Genomic DNA, 13,161 nt, shown 5'->3' with positions numbered 1-13,161 from the left:
GAGCAGAGAGGGGAAGTCAGAAGGCAGACTGAAGAATGACGCTGCAGCCCGAGATCTAATCACATGTCTGGAGGCTAAAGCAGAGATCATCTCACTCTCACCCCCTCAAAGGGACAACTCCATCACCAGATGCTTCCTGATTTTTTGACACCCCAAAGGGCCCGAGCGAGCTCCACCTCTCACATCCCATTCCCTCCTGCAAACATGGCTCCTTTGAAGTTTTTATTGGAGGGCAGCGCGCTGATGAAGCCACGCGGCAGGGCTACACCTCAGAGACGCCTTCAAAAGAGGTGTTCAGTATATCAAGGTTCACATTTAGATGATGTGCGGGTAAAGATGTTGATGCCACATGAAAGAGACCATCAGCAGAGAAGCAACACCACAACTCAGAGCATAAGTTTGATGCATGGTGCAGCATTAATTACATACAAAAATCCACTTAACATAGATGCCATTACTACACATTATGGACCATTTATGAATTCAGGGATTTATATCAAAACATTAATAGGCGCATACAATTATGTTAACATCTATAAGAGGTTTCAAATTCCAAGAACACATACGTTTTATTTCATTGTTTATGAATGGGTTACAGACTTTGTGGTCAGTTTATAGGCTTGTGTTGTGCTGTTCGAGCAATGTATTCAAAGTGTGTGTAAAACTGTGTCTCCAGGCCAGTAAACAGTAAGCTATCACAGATATATTGGTTTTAGCGCGTATAAAAGCAGTTTTATTTCAGAATTTCTATAGGAGATACGACTGCCTATTTTCAGGTTAATACTTTTATATTGGGTTTCTAATGCTTTGATGTCCAAAAAACACTTTGTTCTCATACTGTCTGTCTAAATGTCCCTATACAAGTTTTCCATTTTCCATATATCTCCCAATGTTGCCTTATATTGTTGGGGAATTGTATCCTTCTACACTAATAGGGTCTATGCTGTACATATATTTGTTTTATATTGGGCTATATAAACAAAATTGGTTCGATTGATTGTGTTTTATTCATGAATTGTATCATTTTTGTCCCCTTAAGATGACTTGACATTGCAGGTATATTGGATTGTATAGCATGATAATATCCAGCCTCTTATTGCGTCGTCCCCCTCCAGCCATAACGTCACAGTTTTAAACTTTGCAATTTCCACCACATGTCCATCAACAGCTAAGCATCTTGTTTAAGTGGCATTTATCACTGAAGCACAACCTCCCCACTGTGAATCGCTCTGGATAAGAGCACTGACTTAAGTGCCTAAAAATGGAAATCGAATGTAAATGACGCTGAAGTGGATACGGTTCTGGCTCTGCAGCGTGTCAGTGAAAGCAGCCTCATCCCGAGGGTTTTTAATCTATGACTGATGGATGTAAGACCAAGACAACGATTGTAATTATCATCATCATCATAAAACATTCATCATTAACGTCATCAACGTAATACTTATCTCTTTCTGTCACCAACCAGCCATTATCATAACCATAATCACTCACACGCCGCTCACACACTCAGATTCCAACACACAAGATGATCAGCATTAAAAACCGAACATCTATCCGTCTTTGAATGCAACACACACTCCCCGCACTAGTTCAGATTAATACATATGGATGTATTATCTCATCTGCATAGCTAAAGCAGCCCCATCACAACGCGTCTGAGCGCCGTGATCAGAGCCACTCACACTGAAGTAAAGCTTCCAGAAGTCTCCGCGGCTAACCCCGACCATACCCAATGGCTAATATAGAAATTAAAGGTGCCAACACATTTCCCATATTGCATTTTCCCCGGGATGGGCGGCAGTCCGTTGCAGGCACATCTGAAAGAGTGTCAACGAGGACGTCTCAATTATTCATTGAGTGACTGATTTATGTGGTTTCATACGGTGCATATTAAAGGCTTTGGGAGGCACAGGGAAGATGGTTTTATGTAACTGCTATTAATTGGGACCCTCTATGATTTGTTCCCCATCTCACAGTATGCAAACAGCTACATTTAAAAGTAATGGACTATGCATGAAGTCAAGCATATGCAGAAAAGATAATACTTTTTAAAAATGCAGAGGACCCGGCGCACATTTGAACCTGCAGTATCTCTTGATGCCGTTCAGTTCTATAGAAATAATGATGAAGTTTGAAGGGCATATAGAGGGAAATAATGTGGAAAGTTACAAAGACATTGTATGGTCTTATTAGCATAATTAAAACCTGTGAGAAGTTTGCAGTTAGCTTCTGACTTTGTGTGGAAATTAAACGCTTAACTTTTTACTGATCGAAAAGTGCTCATTTGGAATATATGCACATACGTCTCTCAATGCATATATAACACAGATGGTGAGTGGATCAGAGGGGCTGGTTTTCAAGATTGCCATGCTGCTATTTCTACATTTACACACTCTTTATTTACTCTGCATTGCATAAGGGATTAATACTTAGATGGAGTTTTTTGGCGTACATCAATGGACAAAACAGGTCTTTGTAGTAAACAGTTCTTCAAGGGCACATATTTGCGCATTTTCAGGTATATATGAATTTAGTGCGTCTACTGTGACGTGTTTTCATGCTTTAATGTTCAAAAAGCTCTTTATTTTTCTCATTCTGCCCTTTTCATCCTCTGTCTGAAACCAGAGCCCAGTCTGCTCTGATTGGTTCGCTGGCCGGCTCTGTTGTGATTGGTCAACAGCTTAGAGATGTCTCGCTCCTTAGTCTATCAGCACCTCAGCCTTTACAGACCATTTACATGCACACAACACACTACACACTTACATTTCTTGACATATGTGTGATTTATTATTGTCAATCAGCACTTTTTTTGCCCTGGAACTCATCCTCTGAAAGCAACTACACCCTCCCAACCTGTCCAAGAATGGAAAGTAATTAGGAGTAGATTGGAAAAAATGGCAGAGAGCACAAAGAAGAAAATTGGGTGAAAAGAGGAAAGACTGATTGATAAAAAAGGAACAAGGGTGAATGAAGAAAAGGAGAGGATCGTAGCAAGGTTAGAGAGATGGATGATGATGAGCGGATAAACCCATGAAAGAAGCAGCGAACACAATGAGTTTGTTGGACCAAAACTCTTAAATAACATTTGGAGCTGTTGCCAGCCGAGTCATTAAGGAGGAAAAGATCAAGGTGACTTTTCTTTCCACTTCATGCGGCCACAACATCACTGGCATGTTAGCAGTGTGTATGTGTAGCCTCTTTTCCACTGGCAGAAACAAACTGTAACATTTGGCTTTTGTTTTCAGTGGGAACGGTTAAAAATCTGCATTTATTCCCAAAACAATCAGTATTGCAGGAATGATAGTATTTATCAGCTAAAAATCCCATTGACATCCAACATATGGCTGGACATGCTAATGTTTCCACTCCTTTGGCACAAGTCTTTGTGATGCAGGTTAGAAATAATATATCATAATTCAAAACGACTTGGATTTGGGAAAATATTACAATGTATTATTGGACAAAACATCCATTTAATAAGTTATACTCGAAGCCGAAAAACTCCAGTCAGACAATAGTAATTGTACTTCCTAATCATCGTCTCACGTATTTTATTCAAACTCAACAAGAACAAAAAAATGCTCATTAAAACCCTGTTCCAACAAACACCAACTCTTGTTTTGTTCTAGAGTTTGTAGGAAAGTAACAAAAGATTACTATAAAACTAACTCTGCCTGCAGGTGCATTCATGACCTTGAATCTGACACAAAGGAATGAACAATAACAAAGGCATACTCGTCTATTTGTATTTGAAAATCACTCTTTTTTTGCATTTAAAAAAATCTGAAATATACGTCATAATTCAGAGTGGGGAGGGTACATGTGTGTGTGTTATTATCAAGCCTTTAAAAGCTCTTAATATATCAGTTTACCTTCTTCTTGTGTAAACTAAGGAGTGAAGACATTACTTGTTATTGACGCCCTAAATCAGCATTTAGCAGGAGATCAAACTTCATGCAACTTGTGAATGTATTCAAAGACGCTATAATAGAATGCACAACTACAGATAAGTCAATTCATAATCACTATTAACTGGATTTCTTCTCTGTTAGCAAACAGAACTTTATCATAGCTTTGACGGTGTCAGTTAATGTACAAAGTGTGTTTCCCCCCCCGCTGCTGTAACTCCACAGGTATGACAGCGAGTAATCAACGACCTGAAAACTCCCATCAGACAGCAGCGCAGCAGCAGCCTCTCAGCGGGGGTGCCCTTCACTGTCTGACGAGAAAAATGTAAAACACCTTGAGCCAAATATCAGGATGAAGGAGAAGAGTCTCCGAACTTCAGACACTATCTAAGAACTTTCACGGACTTCATTGGCACACGCTGCTCTTCTGAAATACGATGAATGAACGATAAAAGATTTGAAAAGTCAACATCTGGTGGTTGGGATGTGCCAATTGTTGTAAAATTACAACCGGGGGCCTTACAGCGTTGAGAAGTGAATGTGATTTGATAGTTTGTTTGATAGCAGCAAATGTCAACCAATGCTATTGTGGCCATTAAGCAAATTAGTGGATCATTTTAAAAGTTTACTAAGTTTTTCTACTTTTTGATGTCTTTTATACATATGTGTCCCCGGTGTGTCAGGGTACTCACGCAGCGTCAGATAATAAAACCCTTTCTCTTTTGCTCCGTACCCACATCTTTTAAAACGGGGCTACAACATTACATGTTACTTGTTAGACATTACATGATACTTGTTAGACGCTTTTATCCAAAGCGACTTACATACTCAATACTGTGGGCAATCCCTACAACGAGCGGATACAGATTTGCGGCGGACCCACAGAAAGTTGCAATCAGAAACAATCAGTTACACACACTTAGTAAAAAACATCTTATTGTTATTTATTTTCTCATGTATCTATTTGCATTGCATTTTTTAAAGTAACCCTCCCAACCCCGCCCTAAATGTCTGCTTTAGGATTTAGGAATGGGAACGTCAGTTGGTCTTCAATTTGGTCTATACTGAAATATAACAACTGTTGGATGTATTGGCATGAAATGTGGTACAGACTCCTATGTTGCCCTCTGGATTATTCTATTCAAAGATCCTCGTGAATGAGTCAGTAGCGCAACCATCTGGTCAATGTTTACACTTTAGTAATCCAAAAGTAACGGAAAAATATCACGTCTATTACTCAGATTACGTTACTGATTACATTTCTTGACATGTAACTAGTTATTGTAACGGATTACATTTTTAAAGTTACCCTCCCATCCCTGGCCTTAATGTCTGCTTCCTACTTCCCTCTCTTTCCCTCCTGCATCGTTCCCTCTTTTTCTGACTCCCTCTGCCAGATTGCACGCCATAATGGCACCGCTATCACTGCTTGTACTCCATTTCCTTTCTTTGCATTTCTTCGGAGCTACTTTCCTCTCCCAGCTTTTCTGAAATGACTTCCATCAGAAGCCCAGTACGGCTGCTGGGACACACCGGGTACACATATGTATAAAAGACGTCAAAACACACACACACACACACACACACACACACACACACACACACACACACACACACACACACACACACACACACACACACACACACACACACACACACACACACACACACACACACACACACACCACACACACACACACACCACACACACACACACACACACACACACACACACACACACACACACACACACACACACACACACACACATCCTCTGACTGATGCTCTTTCACGAGCACAAAGCCAGCCTAAATCACAGGTAATGAAAACACAGACCGTCCTGGCAGCACCAAGCCAGTCCTTGTGTTTGTTGGCGGTGCAATGGACGCTTCTTTACCTCCTCCAGTGATAGCCATCTTATTGTTGCTGTTTGTGTGGGAGGGAGGCACTGATTTGCCACGGCCGATATAATGCTCTCATGATGAGTTCAGAAGGGGAATAAAAGCCCAGAGGCTCGGAGTGACACAAAGAGCAAAAGCCGCCTGATAATGGAGCCGATCCATCAGTCTCTCACTCTCCATATCTGTCTGTCTCACGTCATCCATCCCAGCAGCCGTACTGGGCTTCTGATGGAAGTCATTTCAGAAAAGCTGGGAGAGGAAAGTAGCTCAGAAGAAATGCAAAGAAAGGAAATGGAGTACAAGCAGTGATAGCGGTGCCATTATGGCGTGCAATCTGGCAGAGGGAGTCAGAAAAAAGAGGGAACGATGCAGGAGGGAAAGAGAGGGAAGTAGGAAGCAGACATTAAGGCCAGGGATGGGAGGGTAACTTTAAAAATGTAATCCGTTACAATAACTAGTTACATGTCAAGAAATGTAATCAGTCACGTAATCTGAGTAATAGACGTGATATTTTTCCGTTACTTTTGGATTACTAAAGTGTAAACATTGACCAGATGGTTGCGCTACTGACTCCATTCACGAGGATCTTTGAATAGAATAATCCAGAGGGCAACATGGATGTCTGTACCACATTTCATGCCAATACATCCAACAGTTGTTATATTTCAGTATAGACCAAATTGAAGACCAACTGACGTTCCCATTCCTAAATCCTAAAGCAGACATTAAGGGCGGGGTTGGGAGGGTTACTTTTAAAAATGCAATGCAAATAGATACAAGAGAAAATAAATAACAATAAGATGTTTTTTACTACGTGTGTGTAATTTACACACCTTGGAAAAGAAGAAACTAAGATATTTCATATAAAAAATGTAGAAACAATAATACTTTACAAATGCGGTTTAAGCTTAATACAGTAATCAAAAGCATATAATACATTTAATTAAAGTCAACGTTTCAGTTGATCAGTGTGCTAGTAATCTCTATTCTTTTTTTAATAACAGTAATCTGATTACTTATGTATGTAATGTAATTGAATACAGTTACCTCTCTTAGGTGATAGTGGTGTGGGTACATGTGTGTTTAAGTCGTGTTTTGGACAATGACTTTAAAGGGTTTATTGGTTGTTATCAAAAATATGGAATCTCCATGTTATCCATTACTGATTAATGAACACACCTTCCTCCTCTCTCGGTGAGTTCAGCAGCAACATGGAGCTTTGAGAGTTCTTATTTTTTAACCAAAAGGTTGCTTTGACCTGACTGAAATCTCCTGCTTCTGAAATCTCATTTTCTCTCCCAAAACCATCTCTAGCTTCGGCTTCGGCTCATTTCTCTCATCATTGGTTCAATTTTGAAAGCATATGCGTGGGTGTGTGTGAGTAAGAAAATGAGAAAAACATGGAGAAAAAAAGAAAAAGTCCATATGCACCGGCTGGAGGGTATTTTTAAAAGAGACCCTTTCCTTCTTTTCGTGATACTCTCATGGTCTTAAGGACTGTTGGATCGGTGTTAAATCACAACAACAACCTCACCTTAACTACAATGACTCCCGTAACCTTGGCCAGCCTGTCTAAGAACAAAAGCCACTTCCACAGGGAGCCATTAAGACGAATATAGCTCAAGGAAGTTTCCAAAGCACCAGATGGGCAGCGCTTTATCGCAGCTCCAGGGCTGGACAGCAGTCTCACTGAGAGCGAGAAACGAGGCACATGGGAAATGTTCACGTTCGATGGTGGAGTCGATCAAAGAGAAGGAATCTGCAGGTGGATGCTGATTGGTGCCTGAAGCGAGTTAGATAACTGCACACTGTAATGTACTGCACATATGTTTAACCAAACTGTTATCATTTCTAATTCGTGTGAAAAGTGTAGGGTTTTCTCAGATAAAGCATTATCTATGAACCCTGAAGAAGACTTTAATTTGAGTATCTTTTTCATTGTTCAGTGTTTAAAAACTCAATGGTGTTCTGAAAAGTAGATTTTCTTACCCAGGTATACGGAAATAACACTGTTTTACATTCTTGTGAAGGCAAATACACAAGTATGAATGCCTCTTTTATCAAAACATTTACATATTTGATAAATATAAACCAATTAAATTTTTCAATTTTTCAATTTGGGTTACCTGCAAAGCAGTGACGTGCGGTGAGGTTCATGGCTGGTGAGGCACTGACTCTTTCAGAGTCAGATTTACAAATATTATAGCCTATTTTGACCTTAATCGAAATATTCTGTTATTTTCAAAAGCTTTTTTAGTCTGATGCTATGATTAATTTTAAACAGACCGATCAACAAAAGGATACCCAAAATCTAAATATTGGATTGTTCTTTCTAAGTAAGATCCCATTTTCATTACAGTTGTGGTCTTACCTTGACTTGAATATAAGTCCATGCTATCCTTCTGGACAACAATCTCTATTACTGTTTTGTAAAAGTCCTGCTTATCTTCCTGTAGTTTCAAAAGTCTAGTTTCTTTGTTGTTTGCGGTAGAATTACAGTAGCAACAAGAACCTGTGGGCTCACGTGCGCCCCCTTCAGTGCGGCAGAGGTTATGGCTGCCTCTCCTGGTGATTTGCCGTTGTATGATGAGACCAACGAGCCTAAATATCATATATACGTGAAATAAGTTATTTAGAGACTATGGATGGCGAGGATAAATGTAATAAAGGGATCTACAAACATTACATTGGTGACCTACAGTGAGATGGGAACAGGCATGCGCTTAGGGCCCGCTTTCCAGCCAGTTTCTGTGGGGTGACACTTTCTGAATTGAGGCAGAGCTCATCTGTGCCTCACCTCACCCCACAGTAAATGGCTTGAGCGCGCTCACAAAATAAGTGGCCGCGCTAAATTAGTGCCCGCGCTCCAGCAAGTTACTGTGGGCTTACGAGAGGCAGTGCTCGTGCCTGCCTCACTTCTCATCGCTCCCGTAGCGGAGCTCGGCAAATTTGCTGATTTTGACTATAAAATGCGATTGGAATCATACATAAATCACATTTACACAAGATCAGTGGAGACATTTTATTATTATTATTATTTAGTTTTTCTTTAATTGTTTTTCCGTTACATTGGAGTATGACAGGGGAGGCTCTGCCTCCCCTGCCTCCACTGACTGCACGTCGCTGCTGCAAAGTAAACAAAGGTATATGTCATTTTGGATTAAAGCCCTCGGCCACTACAATATCGACTAAGTACATTATGATACAGTACATTGGGCACCAATCCAAGATGGCGGCATTGACCACAAACAAGATGGCGTAGCTAAAAATGCCAAAATGAAGGCTTCAAAACGGAAATCCACAAACCAATGGGGGACATCATGGTTGCTATCCACTTCTTATAGACAGTCTATGTTTGATTCATCAGTGTCTGCTTTTCAATGAAACACTAAAAGTGGCTTGAAGATGTGACAGGAGGGATTAAAACAATGCAACTCATTTGTCATTGTCGTGCTTCCTTCCATCCCGGAGATACTGTACTCTTATACAAAAGATGTCGGACAGCTCTCAGCTCGAGCACCGCGTTGTGAATTTACATTTGTTATGTATAAGGTGAGCCGAGTCCTGAGCATCAGACAGAGCTGAGGAAGAGTCACCTGTCTCCGCATCGAAACCCTCACTAACGCTACAGCTGAACCTCCTGGCTACTGAGCAGATAGCAGTACTGTGTGTGTGTGTGTGTGTGTGTGTGTGTGTGTGTGTGTGTGTGTGTGTGTGTGTGTGTGTGTGTGTGTGTGTGTGTGTGTGTGTGTGTGTGTGTGTGTGTGTGTGTGTGTGTGTGTGTGTGTGTGTGTGTGTGTGTGTGTGTGTGTGTGTGTGTGTGTGTGTGTGTGTTCTTATGTCTGTGTGCATGTGTCTCTGTGTATTCCATCGAGTGAATGTTATATGTTGGCATCACTATGTGTGTGTGCCACAGTGTGTGTGTTTCTCTGTCTGTCTCACAAAGCAGAACCATGGAACTAAATGCCTGCGCCTGTGTGTGTGTGTGTGTGTGTGTGTGTGTGTGTGTGTGTGTGTGTGTGTGTGTGTGTGTGTGTGTGTGTGTGTGTGTGTGTGTGTGTGTGTGTGTGTGTGTGTGTGTGTGTGTGTGTGTGTAAACAGCCACAGAGGGAATGAGTGGCTGTTGTTGACTTTGCTTCATAGCTTGTCAGAAACAACGAGAAGCAGAAATTCAAACCGCTCTCAAGTTCACTTCCCAACACCTCAACACTTCCAAAGGTGCTTTACACAAGTGGAGCTGTGCTACGGTGTGAATACCATATGCTCTATTAAAGAGGCCCTATTATTTGTGTGCATGTAAATGGTCTGCAAATGCTAAAATCCTTGTGTTCTCTCCAGAGGCAGTTTCTCTTCCACACTCTCAAATGCTACATGTCCTAAGGTCTCACATGGAAAATGGATCTTAATCTCAATGACACTGCTTTATTAAATCAAATCAATTAATCATAATTGATCTACTCTTTGGAAAACATCACTGTTAATCTGCAGCAACACAATGCAATAGTTAAGGAAAAAAGGAATTCCACAAAACAACAAATGTCCCATTATCAATGGAGGTAGAAGAAAGGTCAAAGACTACCAAAACGTAATTATGACAAAAAAAATCGACTGTACATTGAGATGACTGGAAACTTTGACCGCCAGGTGGCACAAAAGGGAAAGTCAGAAATACACCAAACTCATAAGCATTTATCCTCTGGAAACCATTGATATATGCACCGAATTTCATGGCAATCCATCAGAATTCTGTTCAGATATTGCAGTCTGGACCAAAGCAGAGTACCGACCAACCAGCAGACACTAAAATCACTTTCTGCGAGCATGGCTGAAAACAGGTTTGTCTCAGTCATGTTCACTTGAGCAGAGCTGAGTGGGAGAAATAAGGCTTGAATGCAACAATGCTAATGAACGCCCATAATGAGGTATTAATGCAAACTCTCATGTTTAATTATTCCAGAGCTTGCTCATTTGTTCCTTCACTCTTTGGCTTAATGAACTTGTAACTCCATCCCTCTGTTGTTTGGCTCAACTCGAACAAATTGATCGCAAAAAACACTTTGTTTTCATCGGCTTCCTCTGGGTAAAGATCTCACATATATCAGTAGCAGAGGTGGAAATAGTGGAGTACTAATACTTCGTTACTGTACTTAAGTATATTTTTCTGGTATCAGTACTTTACTCCACCACTTATTTTTCTGACCACTTTTTACTTTGACTTCTTACATTTTGAACACAAACACCTGTACTTTCTACTTCTTACATGTTGAACCCAAATACCTGTACTTTCTACTTCTTACATGTTGAACCCAAATACCTGTACTTTCTACTTCTTACATTTTGAACACAAATACCTGTACTTTCTACTTCTTACATGTTGAACCCAAATACCTGTACTTTCTACTTCTTACATGTTGAACACAAATACCTGTACTTTCTACTTCTTACATGTTGAACCCAAATACCTGTACTTTCTACTTCTTACATGTTGAACCCAAATACCTGTACTTTCTACTTCTTACATGTTGAACACAAATACCTGTACTTTCTACTTCTTACATGTTGAACTCAAATACCTGTACTTTCTACTTCTTACATGTTGAACACAAATACCTGTACTTTCTACTTCTTACATTTTGAACACAAATACCTGTACTTTCTACTTCTTACATGTTGAACTCAAATACCTGTACTTTCTACTTCTTACATGTTGAACACAAATACCTGTACTTTCTACTTCTTACATGTTGAACCCAAATACCTGTACTTTCTACTTCTTACATGTTGAACTCAAATACCTGTACTTTCTACTTCTTACATGTTGAACCCAAATACCTGTACTTTCTACTTCTTACATGTTGAACCCAAATACCTGTACTTTCTACTTCTTACATGTTGAACCCAAATACCTGTACTTTCTACTTCTTACATGTTGAACTCAAATACCTGTACTTTCTACTTCTTACATGTTGAACTCAAATACCTGTACTTTCTACTTCTTACATGTTGAACACAAATACCTGTACTTTCTACTTCTCACATGTTGAACCCAAATACCTGTACTTTCTACTTCTTACATTTTGAACACAAATACCTGTACTTTCTACTTCTTACATGTTGAACACAAATACCTGTACTTTCTACTTCTTACATGTTGAACACAAATACCTGTACTTTCTACTTCTTACATTTTGAACACAAATACCTGTACTTTCTACTTCTTACATTTTCCAAACAGGCTGGTTCCTTTAGTTTGAATGTGTGTTTGGTGGCGTGATCATTATTATTTAGAGTCATTGCGTGCCTATTGATTTGAACACGATCCGTGTATCCATCATTTCCTGGTCTTCTCTAAAGAAGAGGGACCAATGAAAACGTTGTCATGTTGCCGTTGTTCAGCATGGAAACATTCATTAGCTAACAATGACATTATTGTTCTATTAATATAAAGGGAGGTCAGGTACTCTTTAAAACAGCTGCTAGTTATGGGTACTTTTTACTGAAGTACATTTCAAAGCCCTCTTTACTTTTACTTGAGTAAAGAAGTTTAGTCAGTACTTCTACTTTCACCAGAGTATTTTTAAACACGAGTATCTGTACTTCTACTTGAGTAAAGGAGGTGTCTATTTTTGCCATCTCTGATCATTAGCAAGTATAACTAAATGTGGAGTAGAGCAATGTTTACTTTCTCCAGGTGAACAGAGGATATTAGAGTCTGTTAAAGCGTCTGAGTGTACCTGGTAGACGTGGTAGGCGTTTGCAGCGCGGCCCTGCAGGAACACAGAAGGGATCCAAACGTTGATGAGAGCCCGATGAGCCCTGAGTGAAACAAACAACAAACAGTCCTCACTTCTGTCATCATCATCATCATCATCATCATCATCATCATCATCATCATCATCATCATCATCATCATCATCATCATTATCATTATCACAGTAAACATCAAAAAGTGTGTGTGCTTGGACAGCGACAGCAAATCAAAGCTCACTCTGGTAAAACTCCTCAAAATCTAATGCAGTCATGATCAGAGGAGAACAGATGATGTGAGAAATCAAACAGTGTTTTGTTCACAGGTGAGAAAGAAGAACTTCTAGACACAATTATGCAGAGAGAACAGATGTTTTACATGGTTTGGAGGTAACGTTTGCAATATGCAAGAGACAAGGTTGGAGGAAGAGTGGGGAAAAGATAGAATGAGGGACAGGGGAGAAAATAAAAATGTTCTTACGTCTCAAAATCTGACAGGCTGGGGTCATCTGACGTCTGGCTTAAATCACCTGGAACCTGCAAAATAAAAAAGGTTGAAAACAAAAAGAGAGACAATCACACATGCTGTCTCGAGCCGGGGGAGG

At 40.1% G+C, this 13,161-nt stretch overlaps 1 protein-coding gene across 1 annotated transcript in view; it reads right to left on the bottom strand.

Moving 5' to 3' along the window:
• Positions 1-13,161, bottom strand: part of snx29 (sorting nexin 29) — a 172,215-nt gene that overhangs the window by 49,200 nt on the left and 109,854 nt on the right. Inside the window, exons 17-18 of the mRNA XM_034119891.1 lie at positions 13,038-13,093; positions 12,544-12,625 (exon numbers count right to left, since the gene is read on the bottom strand). Of these exons, the coding sequence (XP_033975782.1) occupies positions 12,544-12,625; positions 13,038-13,093 (138 nt within the window). The remainder of the gene's footprint in view (positions 1-12,543; positions 12,626-13,037; positions 13,094-13,161) is intronic.

This window comes from Trematomus bernacchii, unplaced genomic scaffold, assembly GCF_902827165.1.
Source record: "Trematomus bernacchii unplaced genomic scaffold, fTreBer1.1, whole genome shotgun sequence".
Taxonomy (NCBI): Eukaryota; Metazoa; Chordata; class Actinopteri; order Perciformes; family Nototheniidae; genus Trematomus; species Trematomus bernacchii.
This window is presented reverse-complemented; position numbering and strand designations above follow the sequence as displayed.